The sequence below is a fragment of the Bos indicus x Bos taurus genome, chromosome X, assembly GCF_003369695.1.
Source record: "Bos indicus x Bos taurus breed Angus x Brahman F1 hybrid chromosome X, Bos_hybrid_MaternalHap_v2.0, whole genome shotgun sequence".
NCBI lineage: Eukaryota > Metazoa > Chordata > Mammalia > Artiodactyla > Bovidae > Bos > Bos indicus x Bos taurus.
Window position 1 is genome coordinate 67530855 of NC_040105.1, and position 25464 is coordinate 67556318.

General features: G+C 39.1%; 1 protein-coding gene and 1 pseudogene across 1 annotated transcript; both read left to right on the plus strand.

Moving 5' to 3' along the window:
* Window positions 1–12868: 12868 nt before the first annotated feature.
* Window positions 12869–19624, plus strand: LOC113887671 (cysteinyl leukotriene receptor 1-like). The gene is made up of 2 exons (XM_027534850.1): window positions 12869–13768; window positions 18670–19624. Exon 2 carries the CDS (start codon window positions 18697–18699, stop codon window positions 19600–19602), a length of 906 nt encoding a protein of 301 aa, XP_027390651.1. The 5' UTR covers window positions 12869–13768; window positions 18670–18696; the 3' UTR covers window positions 19603–19624.
* Window positions 19625–19841: 217 nt separating this feature from the next.
* LOC113887672 lies at window positions 19842–20543 on the plus strand (annotated as a pseudogene).
* The last annotated feature ends 4921 nt before the right edge of the window (window positions 20544–25464 follow it).

The window sequence follows — 25464 nt, forward strand, 5'->3', positions numbered from 1 at the left end:
CTCTTGAGAAATCAAACAACAAGGTCTAAAATGAGTAGTTCAATACAGATCACCAACAGGCACATGAAAAGGTACTCAACATCATTCATTATTACAGAAATTAAAATCAAAACTACAAGGAGGTATCACCTTGCACCAGTCAGAATGGCCATCATCAAAAAATCTACAAACAATAAATGCTGGAGAGGATGTAGAGAAAAGGGAACACTCCTACACTGTTGATGGAAATTTAAATTGATACAGCCACTATGGAGAACAGTATGAAGGTTCCTTTAAAAACTAAAAATAGAGTTACCATATGTATGGTATGTAATCCATACCAATCCTCAGCATACATCCAGAGTTACCATATGTATGGTGTGTAATCCATCCCAATCCTCAGCATACATTCAGAAAAAACACTAATTTGAAAAACATATATGCACCCCAATGTCATAGCAGCACTATTTACAATAACCAAGAAGCACAGAAGCAGCCTAAATGTCCATCAACAGATGATGGATAAAGAAAATCTGGGGTATGCATGTACACACACACATAGAAACACAATGGAATATTACTCAGTCATAAAAATCTTGAAATAATGTCATTTTCAGCAACATGGATGGACATAGAGATTATCATACTAAGTAAAGTCAGACAGAGAAAGACAAATATCATATGTTATCACTTATATGTGGGATCTTTAAAAAATGATACAAATGAACTTATTTACAAAACAGAAATAGACTCACAGATGTAGAAAACAAACCTATGGTTATCAAATAGGAAAGGAGGGGAGGAATAAATTATGAGTTTGGGATTAACAGATACCCACTACTATATACAAATAGATAAACAATAAGGACCTACTGTATAGCACAGGGAATTATATTCTCTACCTATAATAACTAAAATGGAAAATAATCTGAAAATAAATATATATTATATCCATATATATACATATGTATATGTATATATAAAACAATCACTGTGCTATACATCTGAAATTAACATAACATTGTAAGTCAACTGTATTTCAATTTTAAAAATGACTGGTTGGGCAGTGGTGTGTAAGATGATGTTGAAAAGAAAGAGCCTGAAATTAAGGACGCATGAAAGACATCTCCAGGAATTACAAACAGTTCAGCATGGTTGAAATACAAAGTACATGTGAAAGGTAGGAGATTATTGTTAAGTCATCTACATCTGAGGTAATTAGAGTCAGGATAGAAGAAGCAGCAGTAGGAAAGAAAAGGAATTGAGTGGAAAAAGACCAAGACTTGGTGTCAGATTGTATAAATGTTAGCTGGAACTGGAGCAAAATTGCAAAGCCACATCCTTTCTCTCTTCACCCCCAGCTTCCCACATTTGTGCTGTTTTCCCTATATTTAATTTTAACTTCAGTGTCATCAGATCTCAGATTTCTATTACCTTCCTCTCTTTTTCTCTTTCCCCATGAGTTTTAGCAAACCCTCCCAGACTCCTACCATCTAACTAGATGACACGGTCTGATAAATTTGTCATTTTAACAGAAATCAAAGCCTCTTAAAAATTCTGAAGAGTAGATTCTGGCCCTCAGCTAAGATATGGACAGATGAATTGTTGGTCCTGGAACTCTAAAGCCATATGATCGAGCTGGATGAGCATCACATATGAGACGATTTTTTTTAAAGGGACCAACAGGAGGAGGTCCTAAGATGGCAGAGGAATAGGATGGGGAGACCACTTTCTCCCCCACAAATTAATCAAAAGAACATTTGAAAGCTGAGTAAATTCCACAAAACAACTTCTGAATGCTGGCAGAGGACATCAGGCACCCAGAAAAGCAGTCCATTATCTTCATACTGCTACTGCTAAGTCACTTCAGTCATGTCCGACTCTGTGCGACCCCATAGACGGCAGCCCACCAGGTTCCCCCGTCCCTGGGATTCTCCAGACAATAACACTGGAGTGGGTTGCCATTTCCTTCTCTAATGCATGAAAGTGAAAAATGAAAGTGAAGTTGCTCAGTTGTGTCCGACCCTCAGTGACCCCATGGACTGCAGCCTTCCAGGCTCCTCCATCCATGGGATTTTCCAGGCAAGAGTACTGGAGTGGGGTGCCATTGCTTTCTCCGTTGTCTTCAAAAGGAGGTAGGAAAAATATAAAAGATAAAAAGAGACAAAAGAGGTAGAGATGGGGCTCCACCCTGGGAAAGGAGTTTTTAAAAAGAAGTTTCCAAACACCAGGAAACACTCTCACTGCTGAGTTTGTGGCGAGCCTTGGAACCACAGAAGGCAACGTAGCCGAGAGGAAAAATAAATAATTAAAATGCACAGATTATGTGCCCAATGGTAATTCCCCCAGCAGAGAAGCAGCGCAGACACATGCATCCGCCACTAGCAAGCGGGGGTTGGGCAGGGAGGCCTGGGCTGCATTGCTTAGAGTGAGGACCAAGCCTGAATGCCCAAGGGCAATCTGAGGGAACTACCTTGGATAGCAAACCAGACTGTAGGATAGCCACCACGCAAAAAGCCCTAACGTAAGACACTGTCAGGACTGCTCACAGAACAAAGGACTGAGCAGAGCTAGCCCAGCCCAGCCCCCTTCCTGTTGACATGCAGGCAAGGGCAGCCACAGCCAGAAGGGGGCAATCACGGCCCCAGAGAGGGATTATCTATGAAACTGCAAGTAGGCTTCGTTGCTAACCAAGACTTCTTGGGATTCTAGACAGTCAATATCTGCCTGAGAAGGTGTGCTGGTTGTACACCCAGAAAACCAAGCAGCAGGGACAGGGGAGGCGATAAGTCACAGCAATTGCACTCGCTAAACACCTGGTCACCTCAGCTGCTCAGACCTGGGAAGGGCATAAAACACAGGCCCAACCAAGTCTGTGCCTCTGAGGACTACCCGAGTACCTGAATTGAGCGGCTTAGACCTGGGAAGTGCATACAACCTAGGGCTGGGCTCAGTTCCCAGCAGAGCAGTCTAGAGCCTAAGCAGTATAGACAGGGAAAGCACACACGCTGTGAGCAGGGGGCAAACTTAGTGTGGCTGAGACACTGCGAGCACCTGCCAGTGTTATTCGTTTGCAGTGTCCCTCCCTCCCCACAGAATGACTGAACAAGTGAGCCTAAAAAAGTGTCCACCACCGCCCCCTTGTGTCAGGGTGGAAATTAGACACTGAAGAGACCAGCAAACAGAAGAAGCTAAAACAGAGGGAACCTCCCTGGAAGTGACAGGTGCAATAGATTAAAACCCTGTAGTTAGTACTGACTACATAGGAAGGGGCATATAGATATTGAGAAATATAAGCCAGATCAAGGAACTATCCAAAAATAAACCGACCCCACACTGCCCACAACAACACCAGAGAAAGTCCTAGATATATTTTTACTATTTTTACTATCATTCTTTAATTTTTTTAATTTTTTTTATTTTTAAGTCCTCTACTACTCCTTTACTTTTCATTTTTATAACCTACTATGACTTTGCAAAAAAAAAAAGACCCTATTTTTTAAAGCAAACTTTATATATATATATATATATATATATATTATAATTCTTGTGACTTTGTTGTTTTTTGTTTGTTTGTTTGTTTAATATTGTATTTTTGAAAATCCAACCTCTACTCTAGATTTTTAATCTTTGCTTTTTGGTATTTGTTATCAATTTTGTACTTTTAAGAACCCATTCTTCATTACTCATTTTTGCTTGGGAGTGAGATCACTGGCCTGATTGCTCACTCCCCCTTTGGATTCTTTTTTTTCTCCACCAGGTAGCCTCTATCTCCTCCCTCCCTCTTCTCTTCTCTACCCAACTCTATGAATCACTTTGTGTGTTCCAGACTGTGGAGAACACTTAGGGAACTGATTACTGACTCTATCCTTTTGATTCCCCCATTTTATCCTCCTGGCCATCTCTATCTCCTTCCTCCCTCTTCTCTTCTCTTCTCTGTATAATTGCGTGAACATCTCTGAGTAGTCCAGACTGTGGAGGGCACATAGGGAAGTGATTACTGGCTAGCTTGCTCTCTCCTCTTTTGATTCCAACTCATCTCATCCTGGTCACCTCTATCTCCCTACTCCCTCTTCTCTTCTCCATGTAACTCTGTGTACCTCTCCGGGTGTCCCTCACCGTGGAGAAAATTTCATCTTTAACCTAGATGTTTTATCAAAGGTGCTGTATAGATGGAGAAATCTTGAGACTATGGTAAAAATAAGACTGAAAACCAGAAGCAGGAGGCTTAAGTCCAAATCCTGAGAACACCAGAGAACTCCTGACTCCAGGGAACATTAATCGACAGGAGGTCATCAATCGCCTCCATACCTACACTGAAACCAAGCACCACCCAAGGGCCAACAAGTTCCAGAGCAAGACATACCACACAAATTCTCCAGCAACACAGGAACATAGCCCTGAACTTCAATATGCAGATTGCCCAAAGTCACTCAAAACCCATTGACGTCTCACAACTCATTACTGGACACTTCATTGTACTCCAGAGAGAAGAAATCCAGCCCCACTCACCAGAACACCGACACAAGCCTCCCTAACCAGGAAACCTTGTCAAGCCACCCATAGGATCCCACCCACAGTAAGGAAACTCCACAATAAAGAGAACTCCACAAACTGCCAGAATACAGAAAGGCCACCCCAAGCACACCAGTATAAACAAGACGAAGAGACAGACGAATACCCAGCAGGTAAAAGAACAGGATAAATGCCCACCAAACCAAACAAAAGAGGAAGAGACAGGGAATCTACCTGATAAAGAATTCTGAACAATGATAGTGAAAATTATCCAAAATCTTGAACAAAATGGAGTCACAGATAAATAGCCTGGAGACAAGGATTGAGAAGAAAAGTCTAACAAGGACCTAGATGAAATAAAAAAGAGTCAATATATAATGAATAATGAAATAAATGATATCAAAAACACTCTGGAGGGAACCAACAGTAGAATAACAGAGGCAGAAGATAGGATTAGTGAGGTAGAAGATAGAATGGTAAGAAATAAATGAATCAGAGAGGAAAAAAGAAAAACGAATTAAAAGAAATGAGGACAATCTCAGAGACCTCTGGAACAATGTTAAATGCCCCAACATTCGAATCATAGGAGTCCCAGAAGAAGACAGAAAGAAAGACCATGAGAAAATACTTGAGGAGATAATAGTTGAAAACTTGCCTAAAATGGGGAAGGAAATAATCACCCAAATCCAAGAAACCCGGAGAGTCCCAAACAGGATAAACCCAAGGCAAAACACCCCAAGACACATACTAATGAAATTAACAAAGATCAAACACAAAGAACAAATATTAAAAGCAGCAAGGGAAAAACAACAAATAACACACAAGAGGATTCCCGTAAAGATAACAGCTGGTCTTTCAGTAGAAACTCTTCAGGCCAGGAGGGAATGGCAGGACATACTTAAAGTGACAAAAGAAAATAGCCTACAGCCCAGATTACTGTACCCAGCAAGGATCTCCTTCAAATATGAAGGAGACATCAAAAGCTTTACAGATTAGCAAAAGCTGAGAGAATTCAGCACCACCAAACCAGTTCTCCAACATATGCTAAAGGATCTTCTCTAGACAGGAAACACAAAAAGGGTGTATAAACACGAATCCAAAACAATAAAGTAAATGGCAATGGGGTCATACTTATCAATAATTACCTTAAATGTAAATGTGTTGAATGCCCTAAGCAAAAGACAAAGACTGGCTGAATGGATAAAAAAAACAAGACCCATAAATATGTTGTCTACAAGAGACCCACCTCAAAACAAGGGACACATACAGACTGAAAGTGAAGGGTTGGAAAAAGATATTCCAAGCAAATAGAGACTAAAAGAAAGCAGGAGTAGCAATATTCATATCAGATAAAATAGACTTTAAAACAAAGGCTGTGAAAAGAGACAAAGAAGGACACTACATAATGATCAAAGGATCAATCCAAGAAGAAGATATAACAATTATAAATATATATGCACCCAACATAGGAGCACCACAATATGTAAGACAAATGTTAACATGTATAAAAGGGGAAATTAACAATAACACAATAATAGTGGGAGACTTCTCCAGGATAGATCACATCCTGGGCCATAAATCTAGCCTTAGTAAATTCAAAAAAAATGACATCATTTCAAGCATCTTTTCTGACCACAATGCAGTAAGCTTAAATCTCAATTACAGGAGAAAAACTACTAAAAATTCCAACATATGGAGGCTGAACAACACACTGCTGAATAACGAACAAATCACAGAAGAAACCAAAAAAGAAATCAAAATTTTCATAGAAACTAATGAAAATGAAAACACAACAACCCAAAACCTATGGGACACTGTAAAAGCAGTGCAAAGGGGAAGGTTCATAGCAATACAGGCATACTAAAGAAACGAGAAAAAAGTCAAAGAAATAACCTAACTCTACACCTAAAGCAACTAGAAAAGGAAGAAATGAAGAACCCCAGGGTTAGTAGAAGGAAAGAAATCTTAAAAATTAGGGCAGAAATAAATGCAAAAGAAACAAAAGAGACCAGCAAAAATCAACAAAGCCAAAATCTGGTTCTTTGAGAGGATAAATAAAATTGACAAACCATTAGCCAGACTCATCAGTAAACAAAGGGAGAAGAATCAAATCAATAAAATTGGAAACGAAAATGGAAAGATCAAAACAGACAACACAGAAATTCAAAGGATCATAAGAGACTACTATCAACAATTATATGCCAATAAAATGGACAACGTGGAAGAAATGGACAAATTCTTCAAAAAGTACAACTTTCCAAAATTGAACCAGGAAGAAATAGAAATCTTAACAGACCCATCAGAAGCATGGAAATTGAAACTAAAATCAGAAATCTTCCAGCAAACAAAACCCCAGGTCCAGATGGCTTCACAGCTGAATTCTACCAAAAATTTAGAGAAGAGCTAAAACCTATCCCACTCAAACTCTTCCAGAAAATGGCAAAGGGAGGTAAACTTCCAAACTCATTCTATGAGGCCACCATCACCCTAATAACAAGACCTGACAAAGATGCCACAAAAAAAGAAAACTACAGGCCAATATCACTGATGAATATAGATGCAAATATCATTAACAAAATTCAGAATCCAACAACACATTAAAAAGATCATACATCATGACCACGTGGGCTTTATGCCAGGGATGCAAGGATTCTTCAATATCTGCAAATCAATCACTGTAATACACCACATTAAAAAATTGAAAACTAAAAGCCATATGATTATCTCAATAGATTCAGAGAAAGCCTTTGACAAAGTTCAACATCCATTTTTTATTAAAAAAAAAAATCTCCAGAAAGCAGGAATAGATGGAACATACCTCAAGATAATAAAAGCTATATATGACAAACCCACAGCAAACATTATCTTCAATGGTGAAAAATTGAAAGCATTTCCCCTAAAGTCAGGAACAAGACAAGGGTGCCCACTTTCACCACTACTATTCAACATAGTTTTGGAAGTTTGGGCCACAACAATCAGAGCGTAAAAAGAAATAAAAGGAATACAGATTGGAAAAGAAGAAGCAAAACTCTCACTGTTTGCAGATGACATGATCCTCTACATAGAAAACCCTAAAGACTCCACAAAAAAATTACTAGAGCTAATCAATGAATATAGTAAAGTTGCAGGATATAAAATCAACACAGAGAAATCCCTTGCATTCCTATACACTAATAATGAGAAAATAGAAAGAGAAATTAAGGAAACAATTCCATTCACCAATGCAATGAAAAGAATAAAATACTTAAGAATATATCTACCTAAAGAAACTAAAGACCTATATATAGAAAACTATAAAACACTGGTGAAAGAAATCAAAGAGGACGCTAATAGATGGAGAAATATACCATGTTCATGGATCAGAAAAATCAATATAGTGAAAATGAGTATACTATCCAAAGCAATCTATAGATTCAATGCAATCCCTATCAAGCTACCAACAGTATTTGTCACAGAGCTAGAACAAATAATTTCACAATTTGTATGGAAATACAAAAAACCTCGAATAGCCAAAGCAATCTTGAGAAAGAAGAATGGACCTGGAGGAATCAACCTTGCTGACATCAGGCTCTACTACAAAGCCACAGTCATCAGGACAGTATGGTACTGGCACAAAGACAGAAATATAGATCAATGGAACAAAATAGAAAGCCCAGAGATAAATCCACGCACCTATGGACACCTTATCTTTGACAAAGGAGGCAAGAATATACAATGGATTAAAGACAATCTCTTTAACAAGTGGTGCTGGGAAAACTGGTCAACCACTTGTAAAAGAATGAAACAAGAACACTTTCTAACACCATACACAAAAATAAACTCAAAATGGATTAAAGATCTCAAAGTAAGACCAGAAACTATAAAAATCCTAGAGGAGAACATAGGCAAAACACTCTCCGACATACATCACAGCAGGATCCTCTATGACCCACCTCCCAAAATATTGGAAATAAAAGCAAAAATAAACAAATGGGACCTAATTAAACTTAAAAGCTTCTGCACAACAAAGGAAACTCTAAGCTAGGTGAAAAGACAGCCTTCAGAATGGGAGAAAATAATAGCAAATGAAGCAATTGACAAACAACTAATCTCAAAAATATACAAGCAACTCCTACAGCTCAACTCCAGAAAAATAAATGACCCAATCAAAAAATGGGCCAAAGAACTAAATAGACATTTCTCCAAAGAAGACATACAGATGGCTAACAAACACATGAAAAGATGCTCAATATCACTCATTATCAGAGAAATGCAAATCAAAACCACAATGAGGTACCATTTCACGCCAGTCAGAATGTCTGTGATCCAAAAGTCTACAAGCAATAAATGCTGGAGAGGGTGTGGATAAAAGGGAACCCTCTTACACTGTTGGTGGGAATGCAAACTAGTACAGCCACTATGGAGAACAGTGTGGAGATTCCTTAAAAAACTGGAAATAGAATTGCCTTATGATCCAGCAATCCCACTGCTGGGCATACACACTGAGGAAATCAGAATTGAAAGACACACGTGTACCCCAATGTTCATCGCAGCACTGTTTATAATAGCCAGGACATGGAAGCAACCTAGATGTCCATCAGCAGATGAATGGATAAGAAAGCTGTAGTACATATACACAATAGAGTATTACTCAGCCATTAAAAAGAATACATTTGAATCAGTTCTAATGAGGTGGATGAAACTGGAGCCTATTATACAGAGTGAAGTAAGCCAGAAAGAAAAACACCAATACAGTATGCTGCTGCTGCTGCTGCTAAGTCGCTTCAGTCGTGTCTGACTCTGTGCAACCCCATAGATGGCAGCCCAACAGGCTCCACCACCCCTGGGATTCTCCAGTCAAGAACACTGGAGTGGGTTGCCATTTCCTTCTCCAATGCATGGAAGTGAAAAGTGAAAGTGAAGTCGTTCAGTCATGTCCCACTCTTCGTGACCCCATGGACTGCAGCCCACCAGGCTCCTCCATCCATGGGATTCTCCAGGCAAGAGTACTGGAGTTGGGTGCCATTGCCTTCTCTGCCAATACAGTATTCTAATGCATATATATGGAATTTAGAAAGATGGTAACGATAACCCTGTATGCGAGACAGCAAGTGACACAGATGTATAGAACAGTCTTTTGGACTCTGTGAGAGAGGGCGAAGGTGGGATGATTTGGGAGAATGGCACTGAAATATGTATAATATCGTATGTGAAACGAATCGCCAGTCCAGGTTTGATGTATGATACAGAATGCTCAGGGCTGGTGCACTGGGATGTCCCAGAGGGATGGTATGAGGAGGGAGGTGGGAGGGGGGTTCAGGATGGGGAACATATGTCCACCAGTGGAGGATTCATGTTAGTGTGTGGCAAAACAGTGGAGGATTCATGTTAGTGTGTGGCAAAACCAATACAATATTGTAAAGTAATTAGCCTCCAATTAAAATGAATACATTTGTATTTTTAAAAAAAATAAAATAAAAGGGACCAACAAAGAAGACTTAAGCAGTTTCTCCCTTGCAGGCTATGAAGAATGGTGACCATACTGCCAGAATATGTTGTTATTTGTTAGAAAACAAAGCGGGTAAGGTCAAGGAAAAAAAAAAAAAAAAAAAAAGACCTTTGAGCCCTAGAAAGTCCAGTAACTTTACATTGCAAAATTAGCACTTAGTTTAGAAACCACTATCAAAGTTAAAACTGTTGTGCTACCTTTAGAGGGCCTGAAGAAACCTGTATCCTGAGCACAGCTGATATATTCAAAGAGGAATGAAGTGATACTTTCTCTCAGATGTTCACCTGGGAGAAACTCAGGGAACACCTAGAAGTCTTAAATCAAGTTCACAAACAACTTATGTCTGGTTCCTCTTTATTGAAGCTGTAAATCTCTTAACTTATGTGCTCTTTTTTTCTAAGATGAAAAATAAAGAATACTTGGTTTTTGCCCTTTAAGGCTAGTGGGACTGCCCAGTAGAAAGAACAGTGAAGTTTAAATTGAATAACCACAGAGATGAGTATGACATGAAACAATCAGTAAAAATTATCAAGGAAAGTACAAACAAAATAATGTAGGACTTCAAAGGAAAGAAATATTAAATTGGATCAGGAATGGCTTTTTTTTTTTAATATAAGCAAAAAAGAGGCACAGTTACTATTTTCATTTAATAGAAGATACTAGCCTGGGGACTATCTGAGGATGCTATAGATCACTAGCTCTACCTGGGCCACACTTAGAAGGCACAACAGTATATAAGTCATCCTCATTCATAAATAGTTTTATTGCAGCAAAAATAAAGGGTATGGTATATGAATCGGGACCTTATATTCTCAGGTTTTTCCAGTGGTTATATATGGATGTGAGAGTTGGACTGTGAAGAAAGCTGAGCGCTGAAGAATTGATGCTTTTGAACTGTGGTGTTGGAGAAGGCTCTTGACAGTCCCTTGGACTGCAAAGAGATCCAACCAGTCCATTCTGAAGGAGATCAGTCCTGGGTGTTCTTTGGAAGGAATGATGCTAAAGCTGAAACTCCAGTACTTTGGCCACCTCATGTGAAGAGTTGACTCACTGGAAAAGACTCTGATGCTGGGAGGGATTGGGGGCAGGAGGAGAAGGGGATGACAGAGGATGAGATGGCTGGATGGCATCACTGACTCGATGGACATGAGTCTGTGTGAACTCCAGGAGTTGGTGATGGACAGGGAGGCCTGGAGTGCTGCGATTCATGGGGTCGCAAAGAGTCGGACACGACTGAGCGACTGAACTGAACTGAACTGATTCTCGGGTTATCTTTGGGAACTCCTACTTACTTGTTCACTGAAGCTTGACCAGGTTACAGATCAATGGAGGCTAAGGGCTGATGCAAGGAGAGTAGATAGATGATGATGATAATGAAGATAGATAGATAAACTGATAGACAGATAGATAGATAGATATACATGCACTAGAGGAGCCAAATAAAAATTTGAGTACCTCCTGAAATAAATAATTGAACCCAAAAGTTATATATCCACACATTTACTTTATTGCCTCATTTTCCCTCACCCAATCACCCAGACAAGAATGGTAGAATCCAATTTTGGCAGAAGCTGATGTCAGAGACAAGAGTTCTCAAGTAAACAAAAAGAAAAGAGGGGCAAAGCATAAGAGTATTGAATGTCTACTATATGCAAACTCAGAATTTCTAAAGGAAATTTCTAAAGGAACCATGGAAGACACTTCAAAATCCCAAACTTCAGGAAACATTACATTGTTGCCCAGGCAATGTGACCTTTACTCACTTGTCCATGTACAGAGAGAAGGCTAAATTGTAGTTGTACAGCTACCATAAACTTGGACAATTAGTACATTAGCCTGGTAAAAGTACACTTCTCATAGATGGGTCTTAGAAATTCAAAAACTTTCTCTTTCCACACTGGGGAGAAATATAAGCTTTGTCTAAACACAAAACTGTGACAGAGCCAAAGTTAATTTTCACCTAAAGAAAATGACTGAAATCATATAATTCCTGGATTAGAAAGGTTATTTTTATTAAATAGTCAGTCAGTATCTTTATTGATTAAAGAGCCCCAGGATAAGCTAAATCCCCAAAGAAGTTCTAATGCCTGAATAACAAAATATAAAAGCCAACTCTGTTTGAGTAATTTCCCACCTGCAATGCTTACTTCCTCCAGACTGCTAGTAGAAGCTTACTTATGTCAACTCCTTGCCTGGGGATGAAAGGAAAATTCTGCGAGAGAGAAGAAATTGGAGAATATTTGAAAAATGATTATCTGAATATGCGGTGGACTCAAACATCAATATCATAGCTGTGGGTTCAGATTCCTACTTTTTAAAACTGTTTCATATTTTGCATTTTCTTTATTTTCATTTTGATTTTCCTTTTTTTCAGTAGAGTTCCTTTGGAAAGTTCCAACCTATTTTAAACTTGCTAAGGTCCATCTAGTCAAAGCTGTGGTTTTTCCAGTAGTCACATATGAATGTGAGGGTTGGACTATAAAGAAAGCTGAGAGCCAAAGAATTTATGCTTTTGAACTGTGGTGTTGGCAAAGACTCTTGAGAGTCCCTTGGACTGTAAGGAGATCCAACCAGTGAATTCTAAAGGAAATCAGTCTTGAATATTCATTGGAAGGACTGATGCTGTAGCCAATAGTTTAGCCACCTGATAAGAAGAACTGACTCACTGGAAAAGACCCTGATGCTGGTAAAGATTGAAGGTGGGAGGAGAAGGAGATGACAGAGAATGAGATAGTTGGATGGCATCACCAACGTGATAGACATGAGTTTGAGTAGGCTCCGGGAGTTGGTGATGGACAGGGAGGCCTGGCATGCTGCAGTCCATGGGGTCACAGAGAGTCGGACATGACTGAGCAACTGAACTGAACTGAAGGATTAATTGGAGAAATATGTTTATTTTGTTGACAGGCCACAAATAAAAGAAAAATGGCCAGCCTCTGGGGTCCTTGCATATAGGGATGAAAGTTGCCATAGGGCAACACAAATTTAGGAAACAAGTATTCAGGCTGCTACGGTTTTAAGAAAGCCCTTCTTTGTTCATTTCTTGGAGATTTTCTATACTTTCTTAGATTTTCTGATAGTTTAGTTGAAGATACATACACTCATGAAAAGTTAACTATACAAACTATAAAACAGTTGATATCCAAAGGTATATAATATATGCCAAATTGATGATTAAGTCCATAACTATTATTATGAATTTTTAGGGAAAAGAGCCCAAAGTCTTATAAATCATCATTCCTCCCAGGAAAACTGTCCCTAAGCCATCACAGGCAGACATACTTGATATTTTTCAAGTCCTAATTCCTCTTCCTAGCAGACTAGATGCTTGGATATGAAGTTCAAAGTTATTTCTCCTTGGAACTTTATAAAGAGCTATTTAGAAGAGAAAATAGGGAAAATACCATGGTTTCATAGAAGAGAATTTTTATAATACTGTGTTCATCTCTAGATACAGAAACTATTAATAGAGCAGCAGACATGTGTAATCAGCCCTGGTCTTTATTTTAAATTTTCCCCTAAGGATGTAAAAATGAGTGGAGTGGAAACGAGGATACATGGAATCCAATAACTAGCTCTAAATCTGTCAGTAAAGCTATGATGTCCCATCACACACCCTGTGGTTAAGGCTGCTAAGCTCCCATGACCCTCTGGACTGCTTCTAAAGTCATTAACTTCCTTTTCAATCTTATGATTTCAGCTTAGGCTTCATCTGATATTATATCATAAGAAGTGCTGACCACTAGCCAAGAACATTCGTGAAGGGTACTGCAGTGCCAGAAAGAGGTATGGCTCTATTTTCTAAATAAATCTTGTTTTTCAATTCACTACTTATCTTAACAAAGTAACTTCCTTCATCATCTGCACTAAATATTAATTTCATTTATGTTTATTGCCTGTATATGTTTGCATACGTGCTCAGTCATGTCTGACTCTTTGCAACCCCATGAACTGTAGCCTACCAGGCTCCTCTGTCCATGGATTTTCCATGCAAGAATACTGGAGTGGATTACTATTTCTTACTCCAGGAGATCTTCCCAGCTCAGGGATCAAACCTGCATCTCTGGTATTGGCAGGCAGATTCTTTACCACTAAGCACTTGGGAAGTCCCTATTGTTTGTATATATGAATCAACTAATAGCCCATTCGTTTTGTGCTAAGACAGTTCTTACCATACTGTACTATAACTTGTTCATACTTCTGAGCTATCACTCCTCTCCCCCAGCATTCTATGAGCTGCTCAAATGCAGAGATGCATCCTTAAGCATCCCTGTTTCCATATAGTGTGGATATCATTATTAGGAGATCACAGTAAATTCTATAAAAATGAATCAAATGTTGTTTAAGATAAGTAAAACCATCATCTGCAAAATGAGTAGCTTGAACTAAATTATCTCTAACCTTCTAGGATTCATTACTTGTTTGAAAGTTTTAAAATTTTCTTTTTTTGACCTAATATAAGTCAATAGCTTGACTTAGTTATAAATAAGCAGTCAAATCTAAATATCAAAAGTACAAGGAAAGCTTTTTTAGTAATGACCAATAAATTTATTAATGGTACTAGAGTGACCTATTTCTTTTTTTTATTAATTTATCCATTTTATTTGGCATTTTTCATTCAAACACCTGAGAATTTCAAAATTATTTATAATGTTTAACAGACAAGTAAAACAAATGATTAATCTCTGTAAAGATAATATTTAACAGACAAGTAAAACAAATAATTAATCTCTGTAAAGATATGTGGGTTTTAATATTATAGTTAACCTTATGATTTAGTGCCTTTCTTAGTACTTTAGGAAGCAGCTTAACAGATTCACTCTGAGGTTGGGAAAGTTTTAAATAATATTGGAGTGAAAAGATAACTTACAGTGATTTAGAATGATAAACAATACTTTCAAATGATAAACTTGCTCTGTCACTCATTTACTCATTCATTTTATTAATATTTATGAGCAAAGTACATATGTTTTGGCCCTGTGTGAGCCCTTTATATATCAATCAGAAAGTCTATGAGGGAAGATAACAAACACATACGCACTACTGATCTGAAAGACAGATTTTAAGTTCCCTAGAAGAGGAAAGATAGAAATTACCTTGGAAGGAGGCTAAAGGAAGGCTTTGTCATGAAGGTCAAGAAGAGCTGAAAGATGGGTAGCTTTTGCACACACATAGATGGAGAAAAGGTCATTTCATGAAAAAGAAATACCATGAAAAAAGACAGATAGGCGGGAAAACATATAGCTCATGTCCCTGATATAGTAAAGTAGTTGTTTATTGAAATATAGGGTGAACAAAAAGGGAGAAGTAGAAAGAAGCTAGGAAAGTTCAATTGCAACCAGACTCTGTGTGTGTGTGTGCACGCACGCACGTACACGCGCGCACTAAGTCATTTCAGTCGTATCTGACTCTGCGACCATATGGACTGTAGCCCGCCAGGCTCCTCTCTCTATCAGATTCTACAGGCAAGAATACTGGCGTGGGCTGCCATGCCCTCCTCCAGGGGTTCTTCCAAGAGGCTTAAATATCAGGCCAAGAAGTCTGGATTTTAATTTGAAGACACTGAAAGACCATTGAAGATTTTTAGAGAAGTAATATGAAATAATTGAAAGCTATAATGTATAGAGAATTATTTTGGAAAGAGTTTGTAGTAGAATATAGTGAGTGTTAGTGGTGGTAGAAAGGACAGATGGTAATTATTTGATACCTTTCAAATGTGGTTATTTTTTAAAAAGGCAGATGACACCACCCTTATGGCAGAAAGTGAAGAGGAACTAAAAAGCCTCTTGATGAAGGTGAAAGAGGAGAGTGAAAAAGTTGGCTTAAAGCTCAACATTCAGAAAACGAAGATCATGGCATCTGGTCCCATCACTTCATGGGAAATAGATGGGGAAACAGTGGAAACAGTGTCAGACTTTATTTTTCTGGGCTCCAAAATCACTGCAGATGGTGACTGCAGCCATGTAATTAAAAGACGCTTACTCCTTGGAAGGAAAGTTATGACCAACCTAGATAGCATGTTCAAAAGCAGAGACATTACTTTGCCAACAAAGGTCCATCTAGTCAAGGCTATGGTTTTTCCAGTGTCATGTATGGATGTGAGAGTTGGACTGTGAAGAAAGCTGAGCGCTGAAGAATTGATGCTTTTGAACTGTGGTGTTGGAGAAGACTCTTGAGAGTTCCTTGGACTGCAAGGAGATCCAACCAGTCCATTCTGAAGGAGATCAGCCCTGGGATTTCTTTGGAAGGAATGATGCTAAAGCTGAAACTCCAGTACTTTGGCCACCTCATGCGAAGGGTTGACTCATTGGAAAAGACTCTGATGCTGGGAGGGATTGGGGGCAGGAGGAGAAGGGGACGACAGAGGATGAGATGGCTGGATGGCATTACTGACTCAATGGACATGAGTCTGAGTGAACTCCAGGAGTTGGTGATGGACAGGGAGGCCTGGAGTGCTGAGATTCATGGGGTCACAAAGAGTAGGACACGACTGAGTGACTGAATTGAACTGAATTGATATCAAAAATCTCAACAGCACCATCTAGTGCCTCACAGGCTAACACTGCCTGATTTGGAGAAAACCCAATACAGGGCTAGCTAGAATAAGTTTACAGAGATTCTCTTTCTTCCACAATTGCACCTGAATTCAGAAAATTGATGGTGAAAGAGGCAGGTTAAGTGGAAAGCAAACTGAGAAATAATGCGTAGGTTGAGAATAATGAACTAATTTTTCTCTGTGATCTTATTTATATACCCTCAGAATGATTCACCTTCAATTTTTTTTACTGTATATCAACATTGCTTGGTGGAAAATAATGACTTTTTTTGGCCACACTGCAAAGCTTGTGGGATCTCAGTTCTCCAACCAGGGATTGCACCCAGGCCACCTCAGTGAAAGCCTGGAATACTAACCACTAGGAAACCAGGGAACTCCCAAAAATGACATTTTTAATGAAAGGAAAAAATAGATGGACAAATGAATAGATGACATACCCTCACAGCAAGTATAATTGTTAGCAGTAGTAAACCTGGAAAGTTATATCCCACCTACAACCACAACCATAGCTCCCTGTATACGTATCCTTGACACAGAGACTAATTCAGTCTCTTTCATTGCCAGCAGTTCTTGCATGCTGAAGCAATCTTCCCACTTTACAAACCCTAACCCTTCTCTTACCAGAGAGAAAGAGCTGTGTAACAGGCCAACAAATCATATTTCAACCAAAGATTATCTACCATATTATAAATTGATGAGTTGTTCCCATCTCCTTAAAGAATAAAAGAGAAGACTATGGAGGAACATAGGAAATCACTACTTCTGCACTATCTCATCCCTATATCTTTCTGATTAGAGCTTATTTATTGCCCTGATAAAGCTGAACTAGGCCAGACCAAGCAACAATCTCTTGCTATAAGAGAAATGACCATGTGTTGTTGAACAGTACGACTTTGAATGTGATTCTGAGAAGAGAACAAGGATGAGCGAGTACAACAATTTCCTCACCCAGAAAGGGAAAGGGAAGTCGCTCAGTCATGTCTGACTCTTTGCAGCCCCATGGACTGTAGCCCACCAAGCTCCTCCATCCATGGGATTTTCCAGGTGAGTGTACTGGAGTAGGTTGCCATTTCCTTCTCCAGGGGATCTTCCCCACCCAGGAATCAAACCGGGTCTCCTGCATCATAGGCAGACGCTTTACCGTCTGAGCCACCAGGGAAGTATATGCTGCAGTTCTCCTCAGAGCCTTAACTTAGGTGCGGATTTTGGAAATGTATTTCACCTTTTTTCCTCATTAAAATAACTAGATAGCTTATAAAGTTTCCCCAGCCTTGGTGTTCTGTGATTCTAAATAGAGTCCACCATGTTCTAGACTAAGATTCTCCCCCAAGGAGTGAGTTCCACTGATAACAAATTTAATTATTTTCCTTAGGTACAAGCATCACCCAGAAGCTGTTACTTAGGAAGACTTCTTTGTGGGGAAACTAAGCATTTTCATCCAGATTTTATTCTCAGAAAGAATCTAGAGCTCTTCTAATAAAGAAAGAGATGATAGATAGATAGAAGATAGATACTCATACTTATGAAACTACTGTCTTTAAAACTTTTCTCTAAAAAACAAACCCTTTTAAAAGGAAGATTTATAGGAGAGCACTGGAGTAATAAGGCTTAAAATAAGGCATAGCTCTTTTAGCTAGGTCTTAAAGATTAAGAAGTTCATCAGGCAAACATGGATAGGAAATGGGGGAAAGGAGATTTCTGGGTGCCCGTACTCTTGCCTGGAAAATCCCATGGATGGAGGAGCCTGGAAGGCTGCAGTCCATGGGGTCGCTGAGGGTCAGACACGACTGAGTGACTTCCCTTTCATTTTTCACTTTCATGCATTGGAGAAGGAAATGGCAACCCACTCCAGTGTTATTGCCTGGAGAATCCCAGGGACAGGAGAGCCTGGTGGGCTGCCGTCTATGGGGTCGCACAGAGTCAGACACGACTGAAGTGACTTAGCAGCATAAGACCCAAACCCTTCTCCTGGGGGCAAAGTCCAGAAGAATATCTTTTTATTCACCCACCACTCTTGCTTCCTGCTGTTTTCAAAAAATATATACATAGCAACACTATAAAATGAAACATTAGTACGTCCTATAATTTATGGAAGAGCAAAAATTGACAAGATCTTTTATATACATTGCAGGCACCAAGAAGACTCTCCTAGAGAAACATGGATGGAGTTGGAAATCTGACAGTATCTTCTTCCAGTAGTAATGCATGCAATGACACTATTGATGATTTCCGAAATCAAGTGTATTCCACCTTGTACTCTATGATCTCCATCGTGGGCTTCTTTGGCAATGGCTTTGTGCTCTATATCCTCATAAAAACATATCATGAGAAGTCAGCCTACCAAGTATACATGATTAATTTAGCAGTAGCTGATCTACTGTGTGTGTGCACACTACCTCTCCGTGTGGTCTATTATGTTCACAAAGGCATTTGGCTCTTTGGTGACTTTTTGTGTCGCCTCAGCACCTATGCCTTGTATGTCAACCTCTATTGTAGCATCTTCTTTATGACAGCCATGAGCTTTTTCCGGTGCATTGCAATTGTTTTCCCAGTCCAAAATATTAATTTGGTTACACAGAAAAAAGCCAGGTTTGTGTGTGTTGGTATTTGGATTTTTGTGATTTTGACTAGTTCTCCATTTTTAATGTCCAAATCTTACAAAGATGCGAAAAATAATACCAAGTGCTTTGAGCCTCCACAGGACAACCAAGCTAAATATTATGTCTTGGTCTTGCATTATGTGTCATTATTTTTTGGATTTATCATTCCTTTCATTATTATAATTGTCTGTTACACGATGATCATTTTGACCTTACTAAAAAAATCAATGAAGAAAAATCTGTCAAGTCGTAAAAAAGCGATAGGAATGATCATAGTTGTGACAGCTGCCTTTTTGATCAGCTTCATGCCGTATCATATTCAACGTACCATTCACCTTCATTTTTTACACAATGAAACAAAACCCTGTGATTCTGTCCTTAGAATGCAAAAGTCAGTGGTCATAACCTTGTTAACAAGAAGGGATTCAAACTCAAACTTCAAGACCCAAGAAACGTTTATTTAATTGAAAACTAAACAAAAACGGAAAACACCACCCAGCTGTGCTTTGGGCTTCAACTACAGGAGGAAAGTCAGGTGGGAGGGGCTGCTGGAAAGCCTGTGACATAAGAATGGGACTGTGCGCAAGCCTTGTGTGACGTCGCTGAGGCCCCTAGAGAAAAACTGCCAGTTCTGTCTAAGCCGCCGTAAGGAGAGGTTGTGCCGGGGCCTCCGGGGCAGCAGTGGACCCACTCACTTGCAGATCCCACCACAGCCATGAGCAGTAAGGAGTGCTTCAAGTGTGGACGCGTTGGCCACTGGGCCCCGGCATGCTCTAAAGGAGGAGGAGCTCGGGGGCGTGGAGCTAGAGGCCGTAGCCGTGGAGCTCAGTGTAGTTCAACCACCCTACCCGTCATCTGTTACCGCTGTGGTAAATTTGGTCATTATGCTAAGGACTGTGACCTTCTCGATGACATCTGCTACAACTGTGGGAAAAGTGGCCACATTGCCAAAGACTGTGCCGAGCCTAAGCGAGAGGGAGAGCGTTGCTGTTACACCTGTGGCAGACCAGGCCATCTGGCTCGTGATTGTGACCGTCAGGAAGAGCGGAAGTGCTACTCTTGCGGCAAAAGTGGCCACATTCAAAAATACTGCACCCAAGTCAAGTGCTACCGTTGTGGCGAGATTGGCCACGTGGCCATCAATTGTAGAAAGATGAATGAGGTCAACTGCTACCGCTGTGGCGAATCCGGACATCTAACCCGGGAATGCCCAATTGAGGCTAACACTTAATTTTTCCCTTTGTTCCCCACCTCTTTTTGCTGACTCATAATTGTATTATTGTCTCTGAAACCTCTTCTTTGACCAAAGATTGATAGATTGAGGCTACTTCTGGGTCAGTGAATTTTAACTACCATGTTAAAAGAGGAAAGGGCTGGTTAAAAAATAAAAATCTCAAAAAAGTTACTCACTTGTAGATGTCTTATAATTAATGTTTCTGCGTCACTGATGACTCGGATCATTGAACATCCTGAGCGTTAGGCAACTTCTAGATTCTTTGAATGCATTTTGATTTAACATTTAAGAGCCACTGTGTGCCAGCCACTGTTTGAGGAATTGGATACATATCAGTGAATAAATCAGACCAAGTTTGCAAACACAGGCCTAGAATCTATTAACAAGTAAAATAGTGTGTCAGATGAAGATAAATTGCCATAGAGGAAAAAAAAACAAACACCAGGTAAAAGGATAGAGAATGTGTGTGGGGGGACATATATTTCTGTCTTAGATACACAAGGCACCCTGAGGAGGTGACATTTCCTCAGAGACTTGTTGCACAAATACAGCTGATCCTAGAAATGTCTATGATCTTGCCAAGTAGCTTTAACTTTAGTTATGTATTGATTGCTTTGATTTATTTGAACTCATTAGCTTTTAAATGACATTGAAATACATCTCTATCTGGTCTTACATAAGTGTATAGTTTAATGACAATAACCCAGAAAAATATGTATAATGTGTATAAGTAGCTTTGAAAGAGAACAGTGAGGAAACAACCAAACAAAGAAAACCATAGCAGCAAATTGTGAACATAAAGATACTGGTGATTATTTAGACATACATATTTTTTTATATTTAAATTTATTTTAATTAGAAGCTAATTACTTTAGACATACATATTTTTAAAAATCTAAGAAAACAGGTGTAAACATTAAGATTCAACATAGATTGGGGCTTTGGTAATTTCAAAAACACACATTTTTGCAGGTATGAATATTATGTTTAGGAATTTCTAAAAAATACATTTTCACAGATATGAATATGTTCAATTTCATATGCTACGGTCCATTTTTTAAAAATCAGATCTGAAAAACTGAAGTTCTACAAAATAGAAAAGGCAATTTTAGATTTTAAATAAAACCTGGGATGAGGAGTGGTAACTGTTGGTGTCAAAAGAAAATTGAAGTTGTGATGAAAAATGACTTACAAAATAACGATGATGACAATACTACATATCAAACAGAATGTGATAGAATTTATATCAGAAAAGGTAGTGTAGGGGGTACAGTTCATGATCCATAAACTCAAATGGTCAAAGAAATGTATCTGGTTTTATAACTGAAGACACATTCTGTTTTGAACGTCCATAAGACTTGATGTGTAACCTTTCATCCCCATCTGAAAGACTCTTTCAATTCAGCTGAGTCTGACCTTTTGTGACCCTCTTTCATTCCTAGAAATTGATTCTGTCGCTCTCTGTGCTGTCTAAACAAGTTAAACTCAATCACACTACTAGCCTCTCAATGGAGCAATTGGGGCAATCTCAGTCCAGTCTGTCAAAACACAGCTGAAAACTCCTATATCACACTGAGCCAAACAAATTCTTGAGTCTCATCGTGGTGCTGAGCTCTATTTAGCGGAGGAACACAGGAATCTGCTTTTGAATTCTGTACCCCCTTTCCCCCGCAACCATCTGGTACTTCATTTCCCATGCCCTCAGAATCTTGGCCCAGAGTTGGAGGAGGAAAAGAGGCAATGTCCCTTTATTAAGGACACACACATCAATGAAGGCCTCTTTAAATTCCCTTTAGGCATCTTTTCTAATCTCAGAGGAAGGAAGCCTTATTTTGACTCACCAGTACCCTGTGCCAGAAGTTACAAAATGGTAGCCCTCTTACTGAATCAGGTCCACAATATGTTTGACCTGCACGTTATCAACATTAGATGCCAACATCTAAAAATTGGAACATTTCCCATGGAAATCCTTTTACTTCTTTTTGGAACAAAGCCAAAGATCAGGAAGCAATAGGCACCCATTTCTGTGTGGAAACTTTTAGCTGGAGGTAAGCAGCGCTCTCTTCCTCTAGCCAAGTCACAAGTTCCCTCTTTAACTTCAGAGAAAATGAGGAAGGAATTTAAGCACTTTGCTTCAAAAAAAAAAAAAATCAGCTAAACACGAAGACAGTAATGCAGGGAAATGAGGGACAAAGCTATAAAGCATACAGAAAACAAATATCAAAATGACAAAAGTCCTTTTTTTTTTATCAGTAATTACTTAAATTGTCGATCAATAGACTCTCCAATGAAAAGACTGGTATTGTAAGAATGGATAAAAACACATGATCCAACTACATGTGGTCTAGAAGAGACTCATTCTATATCCATAGACACAAATACATTGAAAGTGAAAAGATGGGGGGGAAATCCACGCAAATTGTAACCAAGAGAACAGAGATGGCTAGACTAATATCAGCCAAAATAGACTTTAAACCAAAAGTCTACAAACAAAGACATTATGTATTAATAAAACGCTTGTCACCAGGGCTTCCCTGGTGGCTCAGAAGGTAAAGAATCTGCCTGCAATGCAGGAGACCTGGGTTTGAACCCTGGGTCAGGAAGATTCCCTTGGAGAACAGAATGGCAACTCACTGCAATATTCTTGCCTGGAGAATCCCATTGACAGAGGAGCCTGGTGGACTACAGTCCATGGGGTCGCAAAGAGTCCGACACGACTGAGTGACTCACACAACATTAATAAAAGGTTCAATATAGTTATATCTGGGAGAAGGCAATGGCACCCCACTCCAGTACTCTTGCCTGAAAATCCCATGGACAGAGGAGCCTGGTAGGCTGCAGTCCATGGGGTCGCTAATAGTCGGGCACGACTGAGTGACTTCACTTTCACTTTTCATTTTCATGCATTGGAGAAGGAAATGGCAACCCACTCCAGTGTTCTTGCCTGGAGAATCCCAGGGATGGGGGAGCCTGGTGGGCTGCTGTCTATGGGGTCACCCAGTGTCAGACACGACTGAAGCAACTTAGCAGCAGCAGCATAGTTATATCTTATTGGCCAGAGTATGGAGGGATGAGGACCCCATACATTACCACTGGGGGCAGAAAATTCATATAACATTTTTGGGAGTCAATTTGGCATTATAGGTCAAAAACCTTTAAAAAGTCTTTATCCTTTGAAACAAATATTACACTTCTAGAAATTTAAGAGAATGATCATAGATATATACTCAAAACGTATATTAAAATTAGTGTTCACCTCAACATTATTTATTGAACTGATACACAAGAAACATTTATCTTTAAAGGGCATAGAATCTAAAATGGGACTCATTGACACATGTATAAGATAAAACACATTGCTGCTACTAAAAATCATGTTATAGCAGAATGTTTATTGACACAGAGAAATGATCAGGCTATCAAATAAATAGTACATACACTGTAACATAGATATTTTTCCTGTTATAAAAGCTCTGATTGATTGTACTTTCTAAAACAAGAGTAAATGCCAAAAATAAATAAATTAAAAAATTTAAACTCCCTAGGTATTTTAAAATGTATAAATCACTTACTAAATAAGTGTAGGTTCAAAAAGGTAATCACAATGAAAATGGCCAGCAATTTAGAAGATGGAAACAAAGTTTATGGACTCCAGCCAAAAACAGTATATCAAAGAAAAATATTTTATTACATTATAATTCAGATTTTCTTTAAAAAACTTAGACAAAACTGCAGAACTTAGAGAAATGAAAAAAGATTAAAACCAAAAAAAATTTAAAAACATATAATTTAGAACTGATAAAGAATCAGCTTCTTTGAACAAAATAAATATATTTAAAATAGAAAAACCTGAAGAAGATACATGTACTTTTTTAAATGGAAGGAATGCATAAATATAGAAATTAGGAATGTGAAAATGTATCTGGAAAAAAGGCCGGAGCCAGAGAGATTGTTGTTCAGTTTCTCAGTGATATCTGACTGTTTGCAAGCCCATGGACTGCAGCACACCAAGGTTCCCTGTCCTTCACTATCTCCTAGAGTTTGCTCAAACTCGTGTCCAACTACTGAACGGTCTAGTGGTTTTTCCTACAGTCTTCAATTTCAGTCTGAATTAGGCAATAAGGAGTTCATGATCTGAGCCACAGTCAGCTCCTGGTCCCTTTTTCACTGATTGTAGAGCTTCTCCATCTTTGGCTGCAAAGAATATAATCAATCTGATTTCACTATTGACCATCTGTGATGTCCCTGTGTAGAGTCTTCTCTTGCGTTGTTGGAAGAGGGTGCTTGCTATGACCAGTGCATTCTCTTGGCAAAATTCTGTTAGCCTTTTCCCTGCTTCATTTTGTATTCCAAGGCCAAATTTGCCTGTTACTCCAGGTGTCTCTTGACTTCCTACTTTTGCATTCCAGTCCCCTATAATGAAAAGGACATCTTTTTTGGATGTTAGTTCTAGAAGGTCTTGGAGGTCTTCATAGAACCATTCAACTTCAGCTTCTTCAGCATTACTGGTTGGGGCATAGACTTGCATTACCGTGATACTGAATGGTTTGCCTTGGAAATGAACAGAGATCATTCTGCCGTTTTTGAGATTGCATCCAAGTACTGCATTTCAGACTCTTTTGTTGACTATGACAGCTACCTCATTTCTTCTAAGGGATTCTTGCCCACAATAGTAGATATAATGGTCATCTGAGTTAAATTCACTCATTCCAGTCCATTTTAGTTTGCTGATTCCTAAAATGTCAACGTTCACTCTTGCCATCTCCTGTTTGACCACTTCCAATTTGCCCTGATTCATGGACCTAACATTCCAGGTTCCTATGCAATATTGTTCTTTACAGCATTGGACCTTGCTTCCATCACCAGTCACATCCACAACTGGGTGTTGTTTTTGCTTTGTCTCTGTCTCTTCATTCTTTCTGGAGTTACTTCTCCACTGATCTCCAGTAGCATATTGGGCACCTACTGACCTGGGGAGTTCCTCTTTCAGTGTCCTATCTTTTTGCCTTTTCATACTGTTCATGGGACTGTGAGGAGATACCCCACATCCAAGGGCAAAGGAGAAGCCCCAGAAAGACTGTAGGAGGGGCAA